This window comes from Anabas testudineus, chromosome 6, assembly GCF_900324465.2.
Source record: "Anabas testudineus chromosome 6, fAnaTes1.2, whole genome shotgun sequence".
NCBI classification, from domain to species: domain Eukaryota; kingdom Metazoa; phylum Chordata; class Actinopteri; order Anabantiformes; family Anabantidae; genus Anabas; species Anabas testudineus.
Window position 1 is genome coordinate 24,322,891 of NC_046615.1, and position 21,445 is coordinate 24,344,335.

Sequence of the window (21,445 nt, forward strand, 5' to 3'; positions counted from 1 at the left end):
CAGAGTAGAACAGGACCAGAACAGGACCAGAACAGGACCAGAGTAGAACAGGACCAGAACAGGACCAGAGTAGAACAGGACCAGAACAGGACCAGAGTAGAACAGGACCAGAACAGGACCAGAGTAGAACAGGACCAGAGTAGAACAGAACCAGAACAGGACCAGACCAGAACAGGACCAGAGTAGAACAGGACCAGAACAGGACCAGAACAGGACCAGAGTAGAACAGGACCAGAGTAGAACAGAACCAGAACAGGACCAGAGTAGAACAGGACCAGAACAGGACCAGAGTAGAACAGGACCACAAAAGGACCAGAACAGGACCAGAGTAGAACAGGACCAGAACAGGACCAGAACAGGACCAGAACAGGACCAGAGTAGAACAGGACCAGAACAGGACCAGAGTAGAACAGGACCAGAGTAGAACAGGACCAGATTAGAACAGGACCAGAGTAGAACAGGACCAGAACAGGACCAGAACAGGACCAGAGTAGAACAGGACCAGAACAGGACCAGAGTAGAACAGGACCAGAACAGGACCAGAACAGGACCAGAACAGGACCAGAGTAGAACAGGACCAGAACAGGACCAGAACAGGACCAGAGTAGAACAGGACCAGAACAGGACCAGAACAGGACCAGAACAGGACCAGAGTAGAACAGGACCAGAACAGGACCAGAGTAGAACAGGACCACAAAAGGACCAGAACAGGACCAGAACAGGACCAGAGTAGAACAGAACCAGAACAGGACCAGAACAGGACCAGAGTAGAACAGGACCAGAACAGGACCAGAGTAGAACAGGACCAGAACAGGACCAGAACAGGACCAGAGTAGAACAGGACCAGAACAAAGTAACCGCCGACAGCAATGGCCGAGCTCCCAGAAGACACCGCGGCGTGACGTCAGTCGTAACGCGATGACATCACATCTCCAAATAAACACGGACGTTCCAAAAAGATGTTTTTAAATGTGATTATTTTATTTTTCGAGCGTTTAGTAAAATCAAAGAAAAGCAGACGGTGTCGAAGTCATTTGAACTTGAACTTCAGAGAAGTAAAGTAAACGATCGACTGTCGTTTTATCAGGTAAGTGCTTATGAACAAGTCAAGTTTTATATAAATATAAACGACACGTTAGTTCGAGCCTGCACTAACCGAACGGTGTGTTCTTCAAAGACTGATTCTAAGAACTGGACATTTAGAAACGACGTGATAAAAGGAGTTAGCAGAGGATGGTTTCGATCCATCGACCTCTGGGTTATGGGCCCAGCACGCTTCCGCTGCGCCACTCTGCTGCGACGACACACGGAGGTCAACGCTGTATTTAACTGGAAACTTCCACAACTCTGTTGTTTGTGTAGTAGTTCATTTAAAATGAGGAAAAGTTCAAATACAGCTCGTGAACGGAACACATTCCTTTCCTGTGCTTTAATTTCTGCTTTTTATTGTTTTGATTTTCATCATTAACCTCTCAGGGTGGGGGACGACCTGGGGAATATTTGACCCCGACTTCACAGGTCAGTTTCATTATTGGAGCTGAAATGATGGTTGATCAGCTGATTTAAAGTAAATTTGAGGGTGAAACTTGATGGATAAACTTAATAAATGTAACTTTACAATAAATGAGCTCCAAATAATATAAAACACTTCAGATTGGTCACTTACAAATTCTTTTGTTTTGTTTTTTGTATCTGGCTCTTGATTGGAGTTACTTTCCGATTTTTAGTAGATATGCGGCATAAACAATAATGATACAGACTAACACCTATGAAAAAATAAAAACCAGCAGGTGAGACACGCTGCTTTTCACAATTTATTAACAAAATGATAAAATAAATAAATACAAATTGATCAAATGCTCCTAATATCAACTCCTCCCCATGTTCCCTACAGTATTTCCTAAACACTGCATACAAAGAATTCATCACAGAAGAGGCTCAATACAGAGGTAAGAATCCCACCAGACCAGTCACAATGTCAGGCCAACAGAAGACACATCTGGAACAGAAGTCAAAAAAATAAACACATTCCTTTCCAAAATCATTATGAAAAAATACAAACAATTATACAAATATTCAGATTGTGTAATTACCAATTTACACATTATTCAGCACACCAGGTGAACTTTTTCTTTATTCATATCGCTACAATGCATCTCACCAAATGGAAGATAAAAAAAGACTTTTTTATTTTTTACTTGTTTATTTTTTTGCACTCAACACACCCCCAATGGAATTAGCTGTGGATGAGGTAAAAGCTTCAGGTGTACAGTTGGGTCCGGACAGGATGGATGGTGAAGCGGTAACAACGGACTGATGTCATGTTTTGACAAAATACTAGAAGGCCACAATCATGACTTGATCGTTTCAAAACTACACAGCTGAAAAGACTTGAGTTGGACTGAACTACTTTACTGGATGCTTCCAGAACAAGAACCATAGAGGGAACTGGAGATGAACATTTGTAATGCATAACGGATTTCCTCAAATGGGAACGGATCATCCCTCAGCTGCAGACACATGGTCCAATTCCAGCCTGGTGAATGCACACAAATGCTGATGCAGAAAATAAATTTCCAAATGATATGCATCGACTTACTTAACAGAAAAGACAGAAATGCACATTTGCTGTGTTCTTTGGATAACTTCACTTTTAGAGTTTGACTAAACAGTAGCTGAGGACTTTTCTCCAGAAGAGGACTACGACACAATTTAGACATCAAGACTTGATCGAGCCCCGCACAGCTCCCAGCAGCCCAACATTCAGCATGGTGCATTAGCCAAGTTCAAATTAAAACCTGACCTGAGGAGCTGAAACCATCTCAGCTCCATCCATAAAACAAACAACGCCCGGAAGAAATGTTTCCATTCTAATGTGCATGACTACTGCACTGTTTAACTGCATCGATGTTCAAAGGAAAAAAGGTGACTTGAGCTTCATGTAAAAACTTAAAAAAAACTAAAGTAAATGCATATTAAAAAGGTTTTGACAAATCTTGTATAAAAATTTGCATAAGAAGGCATGCGTTCCACTAGACAGAGTGGACAGTGATGCTAATTGGGTCTAAGTCTGCCCATCATCAGGGTGCAGGTTAGTTTGTTCGGTCCAAATGCACACAGGCTCCGGATCACATGACCTGATTTAGCAAACCTCCAAAAACAGAAGAACCACAGCACTTAGGGAACGACAAACCTTTTGAAATAAAACAAAATCAGCTCCAGAGTCCAGACTGGACTAAATGAACCCAGAGCGAGATTCATGACTGCAATTCGTGTTGCTGATGCATCCCATTTATACACTCTGACAATAATACTGGTCAAAACCAAAAGTGCATCACAAGACGACTGTCACTGTCACACCGAGCGAGATGTCTCACCAACAATCCCTCTTTGGAACCTTTCACTGACCCATAATAACCGGATTTCACCAAACTAACCTCTGACCGTCACCAGCGTCTGCAGTGATTTTTTTTTCATCCAAATGTAAAAGTTAATCACGTAAAAAGTAAAAGAAAACACATTTAAGGCAACTCCTATATTAAACAACAACAAAACACTATGTGGTCAATCTAAACGGCTTCATATGAAATGTAGTTTCAACTTGCATTGACTACTGGCAGCCTGAGGTGAAGGGACCAGGTTTGTGCTCCGGACTTTCAGCGAGCTCAATGGGACGGGACAGGTCAGGACAGGGCCGGTGGGCAGGTGGGCGGGAGGACTATCTGAAGGGTTAGTAAGGTTCTACAAGTCACAGTGCAAGTCAAGAAACAAATATTATCTGCTGTTTGAAGAAAGGCACTCGAGGTACCTACTGTACAGAGGGAAAGGTCCAGTTTCTCTGGAACACATGTTCGGGCTCTTTCAAAGTAAAACCTGATGACAACACCCCAACCAAAAATAAAACACACAACAAATGGTTCATAAAGAACTGGGGACATACAATGTTAGTTGCCCTTTTCTGTCTTTTCTTCCACCATCGAATGGCTGAACTCTTCTTCAGAGACAATTGATACTCATCAGACAACACTGTGGCCAAACATGTGGAACAATACAGAGATTTGTCCTCTGGGATCTTCTGAGTGAAGGCAGTTTGTACAGCTGATGTCAGAAAATCATAGATACTAATTCAGTTACAAGAGTCCATATGATATGAAAAAAGACACCTGTAGCAGCTCATTTTAAAGTGGCCCAACAAGATATTCACCCCTTACATAAACATTTACTTACTTTCTGGGATGTCACTTGCCAATAAAAACTTTCTTGTTCAATAATTTAAGTCTACAGCCAGCTAGCAGGCTCGGCCCAATGCTACTGTGCTGACATTTAGCAGGTATAACTGGCTAATACAGGGTACAACCTGAATTTATTTTTCAGGCATCTGGTCATAATCCAGATAATTGGACAGAATATACTGATGAGATGATGGCACCAATCAGACAGAACCAAACTTATCACAGTTCATCCTCAGGGAAACATGAACATTTTATCTCTTCATCACAAACTGTCCAATAGTTTTGGAGTTATTTCACAGGATGAATGAAAGTTTTGACCTTGGACAATCAAAATAATCCTAATTCATCCTCTGGACATCACAAAGCTCTTGGAATATTTGTGAACCCAAGTGATGCAATAGCATTGCTATCTATAGAGCCATCCTGCTAGCATGGCTAAAAACTGGTCATGAATTAAACCCAACTAAAAAGTAAAACTTTTTGGCGATGACCTTCTATTTAAAAGACTTGGAAGAGTTGAAACGTCATGAATTGGGGTCTACCGAGGGGTGAATATGTTTTTGGAGACTAAAATTAAGCAAAAATAAAGAAAACAACAAACAAAATGTTCCAGCACAACCAGAGGCACCGTTAATGAACAGACCAACGAGAAGCCAGAAGTCGTGATCAGTTCATCAAAGACGGACTCGAACTGACAACCACCAAGCCCAAAAATAACAGCATCACGTTTCAGCCCAGACGTGCTCCAGAATGAAAAGAGATGCACTAGTCTAACTTTGAGGGGATGAAGGGGTTTCTGAGACAGCAGAAGCCCGCGCACTCCTCCGGATAATATGAACTAGACTTGAGCCTTAATGTCACACGGAGGTTTGTATGTCCTCCTAGAAAAATATTGGCAATGTGGGGATAAGTCACATCACAACAAAGAGATGCATACTCTGTTTAATTCCATATTAACATACAAAAAGCTCTTCAGCACTTCTTTGTAATGCAGCAAGCTTGTGCTTTAATCTCAGGATTTGTGGTATCGTCCTTTTGAGATCCATCTGAAGGAGCAGGTTCATACAACAAATCCCTCCATTTCAAGGAAAAAAAGTTCCTTTAATATTATTGTTTAATAAGCTCTCCTGTCTCAATCTGGGGACTTCCAATTTCTGAAATGGTAGCATCTATATCTTACAACGCCAATGATTTGATCTTTCAATGCAGTAATTGGACTTGTCCCTGCTGAATTTGGATACATCATTTTGGCAGTTGAGGATTCAACAGAAATGTACACAATGCAAAGATCACCACTTCAAAAAGAGGATTCCTTTTTGTGTTGATAATGCCAGTCCAGCAGGTTCAGGAACAGAAAGCACTTATTCTGAAGACTAGGAAGACCTGAATATCTTTTCCTATAAAAAAGAAACACAGCCCAGATATAGTTTGTGTGTGTTGACATTGCAATATTGCAATTTCACATTTAGTGCTCACAGTTGACACACTTGACTCACGAATGAAAACTCAATCACTACACTTGACCGACACCACTGAAAACATCTGTTAGGCTACTGCACCTGTTCGACCTCGTCCTTCGTACCTGCTAAACGTGACGCTCAGCGTCTTTTCTGCCTGAGCTTGGGGATACACGTGGGGAAGAGATGGTGAGGGTAGGAGAGGTTAACTGGGACTGGAAGTGTTGGTTGGTAGGGGTCTGAGACGGTAGAATCTTCAGTTAATTATTATTAGATTGTGGACCCGGGAAGATAGGTTTGGGTTTTCGTCTGGTTTAAATGGTTAAGTCATGGGCTTCAATATGCTTCAGACAAAGTACTTTTGGATAGTCAAACAACATTTGAAAACCTTGCCCTCTAACATCTTTCTAAACTCAGTAGGGACAACATTTTAAATCAGTTGTCTGAGTGCTAGTGAACTCTTTTAGAGGATGGTCATTTTGGACCACTGGTGTACTGGAAAAGGTACGGCGAAGCTGCTGGTTAACTGGGATGTTAGGGATGTTGGTTTGAAGAACAAAACCCTCATTACATATTCAAACTCCCTCTCTCCAGACATTTGAGGTTGCAATTATGGAGGCTTCCTCCCGCAGTTTGTCTTACTTCAGAAAAAAAAAATCCAGCAAACGTGCTAAGTTTGTTCTAATGTGCTACGGACCAGTTTATTGGGTTGAGTCGGACTGTCAAACAGCAGCTGTGGGAGGAAACCTCACTGTGTTAGAGTGGCAGGGGTTCAATAGAGAGCCGGCACTGGATCACTAATGGTCTGGGGGAGTTAAGTGTTTCCTGAACCAACAATCCAACAGGGTGGTAAGACTGAGACTGTGAACATCACTATGAAGGTCTTCAAGTAGAGAATGTGCAAAAGTAGGCACTGATATCTCCATGTTTAGGATTCATCACATCTCGCTCACATTAAGCATGGCAGGCTTTTCTGTCTGGCTTTCAAACAACATTTTGTAGAAGCATGCTGAGCCCTTGTGGAACAAAGTGGGAGGTCATGCTGGATTCTTGCAGGACTGGGGAAGGCAGGTTGAAGGTTTAGTCACTAGAGAAAAGTTACTGCTACTGGTTAGTGGGGTAGGTTATGATGTTTTTGCTGACTGAAGGGAGATGATGGACAAGTTAGAGTAATTGGTAATGGGTAGGATTAATAAAAAAGGACGAAGGTTTAGGAGATCAGGGTCACAGGACTGCAGAAGTTACAGGTTGTTCACATTAAGTTGGGACGAGGGGATGAACAGGTTCTCTTTTCTGTACGCATACTCTATCACAACACTGCTTTTTAGACCATTAACCCCTGACAGATGTTTGGTTCCATGTTCTTGGATATTTTCGTACCCATGTGAACCCACCTCCCCACCCCACAAGAGAACACAGGGGCCACTATAACAGGCACACACTGGTGTGATGATGAATTAAATCTCCCTTTGAGCATTCCCACCACTGACGTCTATCACTAATTGGCATGATGACACTGGTACGTCGAGCTTCCTGTACCCCAGCTCTGTGGGTAGAACCGCCTACGACTTCCCAGAGCCACGTGACTTGGGCTGTATATCTACCATTGACACAGTCTGACAATACAATGCAAACAAACAACATTTATACAGATTGGCAACTTCAGGGCACCATATGGTGCAAGCAAGTCTTTTTTTTAATATATATGTTTGAATTCCCGCAACTCAAGAGACATAGCATTACTTTTTATTGTCCAAACTGATGACAAGAGCTGGCAAAGAATGCTGGGAGGGTTCTGAGGTTTTGCTGTTGTTGGTGTTGCTGCCGTCACTGTCAGTGACCTCCTCCTGTTTCTTCTCCATTGCTGTCTCTGGAGGGTTGACGGCAGCCATCTTGTTCTCAGATTTGGTGGTGGCGTTGGCGGTGTAGCCTCCTGCGGGGCTGTGGTCAGGGCAGACCGGCTCAGTCGTACCGTTGGTGATGGCAACAGTCGCGACCACTAGGGAAGCGGAATTGTCAACCACCGGAGCTGCCTCAGTCTCAGCCTTGGACACAACCTCAGCTGGGAGAACAGTCCCTGTGTTACCACCTCCCCCCACCCCAACACCAGGCCCTGCCTTGCCCCCTGCCTCCACACCTGGGCTGTTATCTGCTGTTAGAACTGCACTGTCTTCCGCAACCGGCTGGCTGTCGGTGTCTCCTCCTGTTGCTGCTGCTGATCGGATCTGATTGCTCCCTGCGGCTCCAAGTTCCTCTTCTTTGTCACTTCCATCAGCGTTGTTGCTGACTGAGGAGCTCACAGCTTTCACTTTCTCTACAGAGTTGGCTTCTGGTCCAGATTCTGCTGCACCTTCAGCACTGTCCTGGACTCTAGCACTGACATCTTTACCCTCTGTCTCTGCCAAAGCTTGGTTGAAGTTGAAGGCTTGGATGAGGCGAATCAGGTGCTTGACTTTGTCCAGAGAAAGCTGCATCTCTTTCTGACGAGCCAGGATGGTGTTTTTGGTCTCCATGCATTTCTAGAAGAAGGACAGCGGGATTATTTAGGGCAAAAACAAAAATACGATTTTACGAAGCACATTTAATGACCAGTAACAGTAAGTAAATGTTAGTATTGGACTAGACTCTTTATCAGCAGACAACCAATATTAAAGGACTTTGGTCAAAATTGGGGTCGAAAACAGAACATTCTCAGTATTTATTAACCAGGAACTGGCTCTTAAACAACCAGCTATCAAAACTTGTACTAACTGGGCCTCCTGCAAGAACATTTTCATATTCTTGTCCTTAATTTCTCTCTCTGTGAGTTTTGTTTGTAAAAGTCAGATTCACTAAACCGTCCAGTCCACAAACATGTTGTGTCATGTAAACAGGAAACCTGGTTACCATGTAATCTTCTAATTGGCTTTTTACAAGTGTGCATGTGCAAAAAGGAAAACTGTGAGTGTTTATCTCTCTCACAGAGCTGCCAGTCACCTCCCCAGACACGTAACACAAAAGACAAAAAAACTAGAAAGAAAGAAAGAAAAAAACGGTCAGAAAGAGTCTTTTCTGTTTTCATACCACTAAAATCAGTGTACTACACTTCCAAAATCAGCCTAGGGCAGAGAAGAAATCAGGTTACTCTTTGGCTGAATGTAGGGTGCATCCAGAAAGTATTTACAGCACTTAATGGATTAATTTCATTATTTTCCCCAGAATTCTACAAACAATACCCCATAACGTCAAAGTGAAAGAAGTTTATTAAAATAAAAAAAAATCACATTTACATAAGCATTCACAGTCTCAGTACTTTGTTAAACCTCCTTTAGGACCAATTACAGCCTTAAGTCTTTCTAACTATGATGCTACAAGCTTGGCATCCTCATATGGGTGATTACATGCTGTGTAGGCAGCAGGCAGTCCAGTATAACAGTTAATGTCTTTAAGTTAATGTGGAGTCCAGTTAGTTATTTGCAGGCAGACTTGTTCCATTCCTGGCCATTCCTGGACTATCAAGCATTGAGTCAAGACCTCCTAGAAACGGCTTCCGACGTTCGCCGAGGCCCAGACCGACTTCAAAGTAGCGTGTGACCAACTCCAGTCTCCACACACATCCCATAGGGCAAACAGAGGATCCAGGCGACGAGATCTCCAGCCAGAAGTTGGGCATCAGGACGAATCTTGGCTGTGTGCTTAGGGTCGTTGTCCTGTTAAAAGATAACCCAGTCTGAGGTCCAGAGCGCTCTGGAACAGGTTTTCATCAATGATGTCTCTGTTCATTGCTACATTCATCTTTCCCTCGATCCTGACTAGTCTCCCACTTCTTGCAGCTTAAAACATCCCCACAGCATGATGCTGCCACCACTATGCTTTACCGTAGGGATGGCATTGGTTAGATGCTGAGCACTGCCTGGGTTCCTCCAGACATTACACTTGGCATTCAGGCCAAAGAGTGGAATCTTTGTTTAATCATTCTAGAGAATCTTGTTTCTCATGGTCTGAGAGTCCTCCAGGTGCATTTTGGCAAACTTTTATTGAGGAGTGGTTTCTGTCTGGTCACTCTGCCATAGAACATGACCGTAGAAACATCTCAAGGACGATCAGAGAAAACAGGATGAAGTCAGGATGAAGAGCTCAGTTTTTAGTGTCATGACAAAGACTGTGAATACTAATGTACATGATTTTTTTTTTTTTTTTTTTAAATTTGCAAGATTTCCAACAAACTTCTTTCACTTTGTCATTCTGGGGTATTGTTTGTAGAATTCTGAGGAAAATAATGAAATTAATCCATTTTGGGAAAAGGATGTGAGATAACAAATTGTGGATAAAGTAAGGCACTGTTTGGAAGTAATGTATGCCATTTTCAGTAACCAGGTTTCTTGAGTGCAGGTAAACACAATATCCTGTAGTATTTTGGTATCGTCCCAGCTCACTCGGAACCTTGCAGGAGATGATACCAAAGAAAGTACAAGGTACGAGGTTGTGCTACCCACAAATTTACCCAATATGGAAAACGCCACTAGCTCTGTTAACATACTTGCACTTGCAGCTTAAGAACAAATCTGTTCATACGATGGATCCTTGCATGAGCTCCATTGTGTTTAATATTGTTTCTTACTGTTATGGAGTTGCTGAGCTGTTTGACTCTCTGTTCCAGCTGCTCCCGCTCCAGTTTCAGCTCAGAACTCCACTTCATTAGTTTCTGTTTCTCTTCTTCCTTAGCTGAGACACAATCCAACAGTTAATCTCATTGTTGCTGCATTTGTCCCAGCAGATGTTCAAGAGGAGAAAAAGGTCCTTTGTTACCTTCTTTGTATGCAATGTAGGAATGAACAATAGCCAGAGTACCAGGCCAGGGAATGGCTTCTTCTTTTTTCAGGATCTGGAGAAACAAGCTCAGAGTTGTCACAGATGCTGAGACTCAGAAAAGATTCAAACAAGACAAAATCAGCCACCACCCTCTGGTGAGGCAAAGAAGGGGCAAGCAATGGAGTGGATGAATGTGAGATGTCAAATTTTACTGACACAATGAATGAGACAGAAGCACAAAATAACAATACTGAGTCATGTGTATGCTTACAAAGAATTGAACAGTCCTAAAGTTCAGGAAAATGTGGCAGAAGCAGTTTTTACAGTCAAGTACAGCTACAGGCCAGGATTAGCCCTTCTCTGGACTGCGGTACCCCCTTCCCCCTGACTCAGGATCAGTCTTGGCTGCAGCGGTTACCTGATCTTGACATTTTGGACAGATCCACATGCCTTTAGGAATGGTTTTCAGGGGTGGATCCAGGCAGTCCAGGTGATAAACACGTGAACACGTGTCGCACATGAGCAACTGGCCACTGCGTCTGCACACAGTGCAGAAATCCTCATGGATGTCTCCCTGTGAGGAAGAATTGGACCAATCAGTTTCCCCACCCAACTGAGCCCCACCAACCATGTGTGGAGAGGCAAGGCAGGGGGGGCACCATGATCTGGTTTGGTTTAGTTTACAGTTGGCCTTGTTTTGATGTCTAATGGACATGATGTGTTAATTTACTGAGCCCACAGAAAAGTTACTTGATATCTGAGAGTTAGAATGTGGTCTGAGTAGTAGTTATTAATGGAAGCTCTGGGCTACAGGACACTGTTCACTTTGTAAGTCTGAATCAAAGTAAAAACTGATGACTGATGATTTTCACATGGAGACAAACTAATGATGTGTGTGTGGAGGTCTTGGGGTGCAAATGACAGAGCTACTGGGCCAATAGGACTGTGTGTGACGGGGTGTCCAACCCTATGAACTGTCCGTCTCCCCCATCGTTACTTACATCCCCAGAGCTGGGGCTGGGCAGGGGGAGGGGATGGACGGGGCTGGAGGGGGAGGTCGGGGTGAGGCTGCCCAGCTCCGGGACGCTGCTGTATTTGGGTGGGCGACCTGGGTGAAATGAGACAGACAACAAAGACGGAAAACAAAGAAAAAAAGAAAGATGGAGAGGGGGGAAAAACAAAAACAAACAGTCTGTATGACATACCTTGGAAAGGGAGTCTTCGTTGGCTAGCATGAGACAGGGGAGCGGCAAGGGAGGAAGAGGAGGAAGAGTCAGAAGCACAGATAGCAGTGTTAGTGCAGGAGACTGGCTCCATGCAAGCTGAAGCCAAGCACGAGTACAAACCTACTGCAGTCGTCTATGGAGCGCACATCAAATGGGTTTGTGTCAGATGCTAACACAGGTTATTGTAGGCTGTCGCCAGGGCTGTGGGAATACTGAGGGCACAAGTTCCCCCCCTTACGCACCCTCCCACCTGTTACATACCACATTAGAGAACAACTTGCTTGTCCACAAAATCTAATAATGACTGAAAACCAGGAGGAATTCTAAATTATTTATTACTACTTCCCATTTTCAGTGCTTTAGAGCAGTATATAACAGCAGCTCCTAATGAGATACATTTAATTGCATTACTTTGGGTACACATCAGAAAATATTTAGATCGTCTAACCAATTACAAATCAATTAGGTTCGAATTGAACAGCAGGCAAACAGGTTCTGTGTTGGTTTTCTTAACAAACAGCACTTAGTTTTCTTTATTGCTGAAGTGCTAATAAAAATGTTAAATCCAAAGCTCGTTAAGCAGCTTTTGCAGCTTGGCTCAGTGTTGCACTCATCTAGAATTATGTGGGCTGTATGTTCTCAATATGAATCTGCCTAAATGAAAGTTGCTACATAAAATCATTGAATCTTTGTCATATTTACACAACATCAAGTTTCCACAAATAAAAGAGGGGGAGATCATGAGCTCAGTCTCCTCCACAGTAGCTCCCACCCTTCGTTAAAGCTACTGATGTGCTAAAATCTGACACAGAGTTATGGTTTTAACGTTTGTCTTTTCTTAAGAAATGAGTCAAATGGAGGCTGTGTAGGAGTGATTTAGTGTTACACGTTAAACCTATTCGATTAGTCACCAAAATGAAATAATGCAGCAAGTGGAAGCTCCTAAAAATCCATTTTAGTATTTTGTGATATTATTAAAGCCAATTCATGTTAGTCATGTCATGTAAGTCGCTATGATTTTTGTCTGTTCTGAGACCTTCACTCTGCTGAACTCCTGCACAATCAAATATAAACCAGAGAAACTTGGGGACCAAAGCAAAAATATAAAACTGCAGGAAAAGGAAAAGATGCATTCATTTCAACACGGATTTCAAGGGTTAATGTGAAAACGTAACCTGTCTCAGGCAGATCTGCTTAAATTCTACACTTCCCATGGTGCATTTCAGCAATTTCCTAAGAAAACAGGTGTGCAGGTTGGACTGGATTTATACTTCATCAAGTTGTCCCAAAGGTTACAAACAACAACAGTGCAGGGATTAAAAAGTTGGTTACTGATGGACCTCTGTCCTCTGATAACTGACTGGGTTTACTGTGATAGAAAATGAAAATGCAGAATCTTGGATTATTAATTTTACTGTCGAGGATTTGAACTTGAGCTTTAACCTCACGTTGTCCAGAACAATCATGTTTTCAGTTATTCGCTTTGCTACATCCTCTAAAAAACAAAGTCTGGTTTCAGTGTCTACTGGCAGCAATTAGAGATCATAACAGAACCAGCCCAAACTGAAACGCTTCTCTGAGCTCTATGGGAGCTTCAGACAAAAAAGTATAAATCCAGATTTAGATAGAAACCTGACTGAAGCGACAGGAAACAGACGGCAGGAGAAGGTGGGGAGAATATTTACAGCATGTTATTAGTACTAAAGAGATTATTCTACTTTATCTATCGATCTAACATGAATAAAACTTGACCCTCTTTTCTGTCTAGTCTTGTCTTCTTTGTGTTTTATATATGTTCGCGTTTCTCAGTTTCTAATGTTTCTACCAGCTCACGTCGATCTTTGACCAGCAAATTTGATTTCATACGGACCTCTCTTCCTGGTCCCCTGGTGCAGAGGGCTGTTCAGGTAACTCACTGCACTCTTTTTCCTCTGAAAGAAATAAGAAGGAAAACATATTTATGAAATATTAATGTAATATATATATTACAGTGGCAAGAAAAAGTATGTGAACCTTGGAATGGTTTTCTGCATCTGATCTGATCTTCATCTAAGTCAAGAGTATTAACAGTTATGATGTGCCTGAAGTAATAACACATTTTTTTTTAATCTTTCAAGTCTTTATTGAGAACAACCATAAAATCCTCACAGTGCGAGTGGGGAAAAAGCCAATTGGGAGTCAGGTGTTAGCATAAGTTAAGAAAATTAGTTTGTAGGTGTGGACTAGAGCTACTTGGAGGAGGAAACGATTGGGCCTGCTTTGCTGCATCAGGGCCTGGCCAGCTTGCAGTGATTGGGGGAAAGATGAATTAAAAAAGAAATCTTCAGAATAATGTAATGGCTTCAGAAAAACTAAATCCACCTTTGGAGAGGTCAAGTCAGAGCCCAGACCTCAAACCAATAGAGCTGCTATGGAACGACTTAAGGAGAGACACACATGAGACGTCCAAAGAATATGACAGAGCTAAAGCAGTTCTGCAGAAAGAATGGGCTAAAATTCTTCCATAACAATGTGCAGGTCTGATCCACAGCTACAGGAAGAACCTGGTTGAGGTTATTGCTGCCAAGGGGAGGGGGTCAACTAGTAATTCATTTTAAAGGTTCACATACTTTTTCCACTATGACTATGAGGTTTTTATGGTTGTTCTTAATTAAGACTTTTTTGTGTTATTATTTTAAGCACATCAGGTTCACATACTTTCTGAATATTGTTTGTTTTATGTATTCTTCAACCCACTAGCTTAACAAGTAAACCGTGTACTTAAATCCCAACTGAAAAAAAGTAGAATAGTGGAAATAAGTAGCCAAACAACAATCAGCACTTTTACAACTAATCTTCAAATATGGTCAAAATCTACTCACATGTGTTCATCAGTGCTCTTATGTCTAGACGTTCAGTGTTTGCCTGGTTATTTTGTCACTTGCTTTTTATTATTTGTTGTTTTTACTTTGGTGTAAATTAGTTGCTGAGTTAACGTTAACGTTGTTTCATAGAAATAAGAAATAAAAAAATAAAGAAATTAACATGCAGTGTGGTATTAAAGTGCACACACTTTAACCTGACCTTGACCTGCTGCACTACATTTGTACTGTATGTCCAAACAGCTACAAATGATCCATGAGTCAAAGAATTCATTATAAAAGACTGGACAATCCACAGATCAGCACACAACTTCAGACTAAGTAAACACTGAGAAAAGCATGCTGAACCACGGTGTGGCTACAACTGGACATTCTGGCAGGACACAAACCTGCAAATCCTGCAGGATTCTCAGGTGCTCATTAACCATAAACATGGACAGTAACCAGAAGTTCGTATTACTGACCAACGGACTTGGACTGTATCACAGTGAGGGGAGTTCACTCTGCATTTCACCGTTTCTACAGTTGTTTCTATTGTAATAAATGAAACATTTGACTTGAATCTTTTAAACAGACCCCAAGCATGGTCATTATGTGGGTCTTAACATGATTGTGTGTAGCAGCTGGTGTGGTCCGTACCTCAGGTTCAAACACGGCCCCGCTGTACACCGGGTTGGCCGTCGTTCTCCTCTTTCGCTCCTGCCGTTTGCTCTGAATTTCTGAAAATTAAAACATTACAGCTTTAATCGTATCGTTGGGGTCAGAAAGGACAAATGTGAACAGGCAGAGGGAAATTCACCAGTCTTCCAGACTCACCTTCCAAGTGGTCGTGTGTCACCAGGCCCAAGGACACCATGAAGGCCAGTTTCTGCAGGCGAAACCAGTTCATCAGCAGAACCACAAACTAAACCCAACTCATCTGTTCCTCACTATGATGAGATACTTCTAGTAAACGTACACTTTTTACTCTACTAAAGTTATTTGACTGTTATTAATCCTTTACATTACAGAAACATACAGTTTAACAGGCACAGGGCTGATTTCTCTAGAGGAGAAATATTTATACTTAAACTTTATTTATTACAGTAAATGATCCTAGTACTTGCTGCACCCCTGCGTACCTCTGGGTTCTCCTCTTTCTTGGGTCTGGGAGGAGGAGACAATGGAGGAGTGGAGGAGGAGGGGAAGCTGACAACGGCCTTCTGCTCTGCTCCACCTGCCGGTTTAACAGTCTGCTGACGAGGACGAGGAGGAAGAGGAGCAGCTTTAAGTTTGGAGACCTTATGATATCACAGACTGATATCATAAGTTGCAATACTCTGACACATAGAGTAACAGAGTGGCTCTTTGGAGTGCTGTTTACTTTAGTCAGTTACTCTATCGAGTCTTTGGTTTCAGTTTGGTAAAAATAAAATGGACTGGAATCAAATGTAGTGTTCTTAAGGGCCGACTCAGCACTCAGATGATGCTCAGGTAGTACTCTTACCTTGGGCTCAGTTGTCAGGCTGCTGATCTGGATCGGCTGGGCCGAAGTCGGGGTGGGGACAGGTGTGGGGTTGGGTGCCTGGGCAGGGCTGGCGAGGCGGGTCGGGGCAGCAGAGACCGGCGTGGTTATGACGATGCCCGTCAGCGGGGTGGAACCGGTCTTACTGCAGGGCTGCCCGTTGACGATGCGGACCTGGTGGATGGGAGCTGCCGAGGACAATGAGGTCGACAGCTTGGTGGCCAACATGACGGGTCTCTGGAGCAGCTGGGGGGCCGCCATCATTGGAGGAGGAGGAGCTGGGGCGATGGGGATGTTGGTGGGGGTGGCTGGTTTGGGCCTGACCTGGTGACAACAGACAGCCAATCAGAAGAGACCTCCAAAATGAACTGACATTACTGGGTAACACCGCTGTGGAGCTTTGACTCCGCTAATCCTGCTACAACTACTGGTTCTCCTACTCCAGCTCCTTCTGTTACTGGTACTATAATACTGATTCTAGTACTAGTATTACAACTTCTACTTCCTTTCTGATTTTTGGTATAAATTATTTTTTACCTAATTATTCGTAATAATTAAGTACTACTCCTAACCTCCTAACCTAAACTCTTATTTATGTTCTTCTACTATTGCTACCACTACTGCTATTACTACTTTCTACCATGGTTATTTCTTACTATTACTACCATTACTTCTACCATTAATACAACGTTTTAGTGAAACTTGTTTTCACTATACTACCATTACTACTGCTTCCACCTTTTCTGACTGCTGACCACTGGTACTCATAGTACTATTTCCACTGTTTGAAACACATGTGAAAACACTTCTACCACTACTCATGCATTTACTACAACAACTACTACTGCTACTACACCTATGATTGACCCAATTTCTTTCTTCCTGGTAGTACTACTGTAGCAGTATTTTATTGTTTTATAATAGGTTGTAAATGAAATATGCATTTGAAGTACCGGCTCCTGCTGCTACTAGAACTATTAGTAAACCAGGCAGAGCTCTCAGTGGCATTACTCAGCACAGGTAAACATCACTAGCATTTTCCAGTTAAGGGTTAAAACACCAACAGCCAGGAACACAAAATACCAAGAAGCTGCAGAAAAACAAGCTCTCGCCACAGAAGGTAAACACACATTCACACAGGTACACAGGGAGGAAACCTTGAAAAACACCTGGTTGCAGGTCAGTTATCAAATTAAAAAAAGCACAACAAGAGGAGAAAAGATGAGTAGAGGCAGCACAGAGCAAACAATGTTTTAGTGCCACAGAGCAAGGCATGAGTGTTTGCTTTGGTGCACTCCGGCCCTCTGCTGGAGAGTGAGCGAGTCACCTCAGGTGGGCCACACACACTGATCTGGGGGGAGGTTAGGGTGTGGAGGCGGGTCTTACAGGGACGCACCTGTGGCTGAAAGGTGGGTCGAGGCGTCAGTCTAGGAGGAGGGACAAACTGAGGAACTTTGATTGGCTGGGCGGTGGTGGTGGTGGTGGTGGCCTGCACCTGAGACAAAACCACAGCAGATTGTGGATCTGTACTGCTGTTGCACTGACACGTCCTCTGATAACTGACATGTCCTCTGATAACCGACTGACATGTCCTCTGATAACCGACTGACATGTCCTCTGATAACTGACATGTCCTCTGATAACCGACATGTCCTCTGATAACTGACTGACATGTCCACCGATAACCGACTGACATGTCCTCTGATAACCGACATGTCCTCTGATAACCGACTGACATGTCCTCTGATAACCGACATGTCCTCTGATAACCGACTGACATGTCCTCTGATTACCAACTGACATGTCCTCTGATAACCGACATGTCCTCTGATAACTGACTGAAATGTCTTTTGATTACTGACATGTCCTCTGATAACCGACTGACATGTCCTCTGATGACCGACTGACATGTCCTCTGATAACCGACTGACATGTCCTCTGATAACTGACTAACATGTCCACTGATAACTGACTGACATGTCCTATGAAAACTGACTGACATATCCTCTGATAACTGAGATGTCCTATGAAAACTGACACGTCCTCTGATAACTGACATGTCGTCTGATAACTGACTGACATGTCCACTGATAACCGACTGACATGTCCTCTGATAACCGACTGACATGTCCTCTGATAACTGACTAACATGTCCACTGATAACTGACTGACATGTCCTATGAAAACTGACTGACATGTCCACTGATAACCGACTGACATGTCCTTTGATAACCGACTCATATGTCCACTGATAACAGACTGACATGTCCTCTGATAACTGAGATGTCCGATGAAAACTGACTGACATGTCCTCTGAAAACTGACATGTCCTCTGATAACCGACATGTCCACTGATAACTGACATGCCCTCTGATAACTGACATGCCGCCTGATAACTGACATGCCGCCTGATAACAGACGTGTCCACTGATAACTGACATGTCCTCTTATAACTGACATGCCCTCTGATAACTGACTGATGACATGTCCTCTGATAACCAATGTGTCTTCGGACAACAGACATATCCTCTGATAACTGACTGACATGTCCTCTTATAACTGACGTGTCTTAGGACAACAGACATATCCTCTGATAACTGACTGACATGTCCTCTGATAACTGACGTGTCTTAGGACAACAGACATATCCTCTGATAACCGACTGATGACATGTTCTCTGACAGCAGACATGTCCTCTGATAACCGACTGATGACATGTTCTCTGACAGCAGACATGTCCTCTGACAACAGACATGTTCTCTGACAGCAGACATGTCCTCTGACAACAGACATGTTCTCTGACAGCAGACATGTCCTCTGACAACAGACATGTTCTCTGACAACAGACATGTTCTCTGACAGCAGACATGTCCTCTGATAACCGACTGATGACATGTCCTCTGATAACAGACATGTTCTCTGACAGCAGACATGTCCTCTGACAACAGACATGTTCTCTGACAGCAGACATGTCCTCTGACAACAGACCACTCGTGACCCGTTTGACCACCACTCACACCACAACTTTCCATGTGATAAGAGAAACATGTTCATTGCAGGGACACGGTTAAACTCTCTAACCGCCCTCACAGCTCTCGTCTACAGCACTGGTCCCTGTTCAGTAATTCCGACGGCGACGACATGACGGGACGGGAACTGGAGGGACTTACCACCATGGCGTTTTTGGATACCAGCCGCACAGGCTCCGAGCTCTGATTGGTCAGCTTGCTGGCCACCTGCAGGTTGATGGGCGTGTTCTGCGAGTCGGGTTTGGTGATAGCTGTGGTTACCATAGCGATAGTAGGAGGGCGTTGTGGCAAGACAGAGACAGGCTGGGCGGGTGTGGTGGCAGCTTTCAGCACCAGAGGTAGAGTCTTCGTGGTGAGGACCGGCGTGACTGTCAGCGTCTGCTGAGGGAGGATTTAACCCAGGAGACAGAGCCGAAGAAGAAGGAGAAGAAACCGGATGAGTCTGTGTTTTACTAGTTGTTGCTGGTAGACCTACTGATCTTTCTTAGTTCTATTTTAGTTAGACATTTATGAAAACACAGCTTAATAACAAAGTGTAGGGGGTTTTCTAAAATTTCTGAGCACACAAACCGGACTTCCTGTTTCACACACATTATATTTTACATTAGACTGGGATGTGTTTACTACCATTTCTATAAATGTGCACCAATAACCGCTGAGGTCCAGGTTAACTTGTTTAGAATTTAATTTAATTTCAATTGGTCTTTCAACAATGTGTTAACAATTAACTTCATTAATTATGCCAGAGTAATACTGTGGGTATAAAATTTAGTATTTAATTCCGTTCAAAGCATTAGAATCTAAATGTACTTCAACTTAATTATATTCAGAGAGAGAGAGGAGGTATTCATATGAAAATTAAGGCCCTGTCCTTTGTAATGTCCATGTTTCCTTTAGTCCTCATGTAAACGCTGTGTGTGTCCTACCTGCTGCAGTCCTCCAGGTATCTGCTGGCTTTGCAGCAGGTTGGTCGACTTCATGTCGCCGCCTGCTGGAGGAGTTTGGACCTGCAACTGCAGTTTGGCCTCTGGCTCCTGCTTCACCAGCAGCTCCTTCCTCAGCTGCTCCACCACTTTTTTCTGAAGAAGAAAGCAGAGACAACAAGGTTTAATCAAGATTAAGCAGGGCTGCAGCAGGATTTCTGGCACTTGGTGGAGGCACTTGGGTGGTGGTAAGCCAGGCCTGTTCAATGTGGCGAGAGATGTATTAATGATGTACGTAATCTGGGCTTAGTGAGGGTGCAGCTTTACCATCAATGTTTCGTGATTGTTACTTTTGGCGGTTCTGATGCACTTTGTGGGAGCTCTGTTATACTGCTCCAGTGAGTCTAGTCACCAACGTTCCTTCATAAACAGTGTCCCACATGCTGCAACACCAACTAATTCAAACTTTGACAGATTTCATGATGAGAACTGCTGCATCAGCCACTTTTAAAAATAAAGACAAAGTCGGTGAGAAAGCATTGATGTGTTCGACACATCCACAGTAGGAGATACTCATCAGTGATTCTTCTGAAAAAGTCAATAATCAATACCTTTTGCAGCTGTAACACTCAGTTCTGCCCTGTTCTGATTGGCTGCTACACACAACAACTCTACATGAGAGGTATATAGAGGGATAGTAATTATAAGAAGCAGACCACAGCAACCATAGTAATGTAGAAGCACAAGGTCACACACTCACACACACTCACACACACACACACACACACACACACACACACACACACACACACACACACACACACAGAGCTGCCACTGATGTATGAATTCACAATCAAAAGCTAAAATCCATCTGTTGCTTAGCAACACTTGACTACTTAATACAGAGAGACACAATCAAAGAGACGCCTGAAGAGAAAAACCCGAGAGAACAGTTTGACTTGCAGCCTGCAGTTAATACTGTGCACAGTTTTATCTGCTCATAACTGCTGTTCAGGAACTTTTTTATCACACAGCCTTGATCTGTTGACTCTCCCAACATTTTAAAGAATCCGTTCATATCACAGACAGCACATATGTTCTATTTAACCTCTGGCCGCTTCCTGTCACATGCAGGGTTCAAGTTTCATTAGTTATTTAGGATGTCCTGATCAAGTTTTAGTGCAGATTGCAATCTGAGTTCTTCAATATTGAAGTGTGATCTGCTTACTTATATTTACCTACACTAAATACTGAGGCCTATTTGAAACAATCAAATAACGGCTGTATCCTGTTTAAATTTTATGTTTCAGGAGCTTCTTGAACTGAATACTGGAGGACCTGGTTGAAAATATTACATAATACATTAAATTATGAATGAATACAATAATAGCTTTTAATTAGATAAAGTGTTCTTGCAATAAG

At 43.0% G+C, this 21,445-nt stretch overlaps 1 protein-coding gene, 1 long non-coding RNA gene and 1 other non-coding gene across 9 annotated transcripts in view; 1 reads left to right on the top strand and 2 right to left on the bottom strand.

The window, feature by feature from the left end:
- Positions 1 to 947: 947 nt before the first annotated feature.
- On the top strand, positions 948 to 5,521 carry LOC113166385. Of its 2 annotated transcripts, XR_003299170.1 has the most exons (4): positions 948 to 1,087; positions 1,178 to 1,518; positions 1,728 to 1,790; positions 1,895 to 5,521. It is a non-coding gene; the product is annotated as an uncharacterized LOC113166385 (long non-coding RNA). The 2 variants fall into 2 exon arrangements; XR_003299169.1 differs by lacking the exon at positions 948 to 1,087 and having other exon boundaries at positions 1,101 to 1,518.
- On the bottom strand, positions 1,225 to 1,296 carry trnam-cau. The gene has a single exon. It is a non-coding gene; the product is annotated as a tRNA-Met (tRNA).
- The window catches only part of phf21ab (PHD finger protein 21Ab), a 25,905-nt gene continuing 9,618 nt past the window's right edge, over positions 5,159 to 21,445 (bottom strand). The window contains exons 7-19 of one of the 6 annotated variants that reach the window (XM_026366490.1): positions 20,027 to 20,179; positions 19,242 to 19,478; positions 17,468 to 17,566; positions 16,054 to 16,395; positions 15,689 to 15,799; positions 15,384 to 15,435; positions 15,207 to 15,286; positions 13,577 to 13,637; positions 11,482 to 11,588; positions 10,899 to 11,054; positions 10,478 to 10,553; positions 10,290 to 10,393; positions 5,159 to 8,208 (exon numbers count right to left, since the gene is read on the bottom strand). In XM_026366490.1, the coding sequence (XP_026222275.1) occupies positions 7,429 to 8,208; positions 10,290 to 10,393; positions 10,478 to 10,553; positions 10,899 to 11,054; positions 11,482 to 11,588; positions 13,577 to 13,637; positions 15,207 to 15,286; positions 15,384 to 15,435; positions 15,689 to 15,799; positions 16,054 to 16,395; positions 17,468 to 17,566; positions 19,242 to 19,478; positions 20,027 to 20,179 (2,358 nt within the window). In that variant the 3' untranslated portion in view covers positions 5,159 to 7,428. Of the gene's footprint in view, positions 8,209 to 10,289; positions 10,394 to 10,477; positions 10,554 to 10,898; positions 11,055 to 11,481; positions 11,589 to 13,576; positions 13,638 to 15,206; positions 15,287 to 15,383; positions 15,436 to 15,688; positions 15,803 to 16,053; positions 16,396 to 17,467; positions 17,567 to 19,241; positions 19,482 to 20,026; positions 20,180 to 21,445 lie in introns of all 6 variants that reach the window. The other 5 variants (XM_026366488.1, XM_026366487.1, XM_026366489.1 and 2 more) reach the window with 5 other exon arrangements.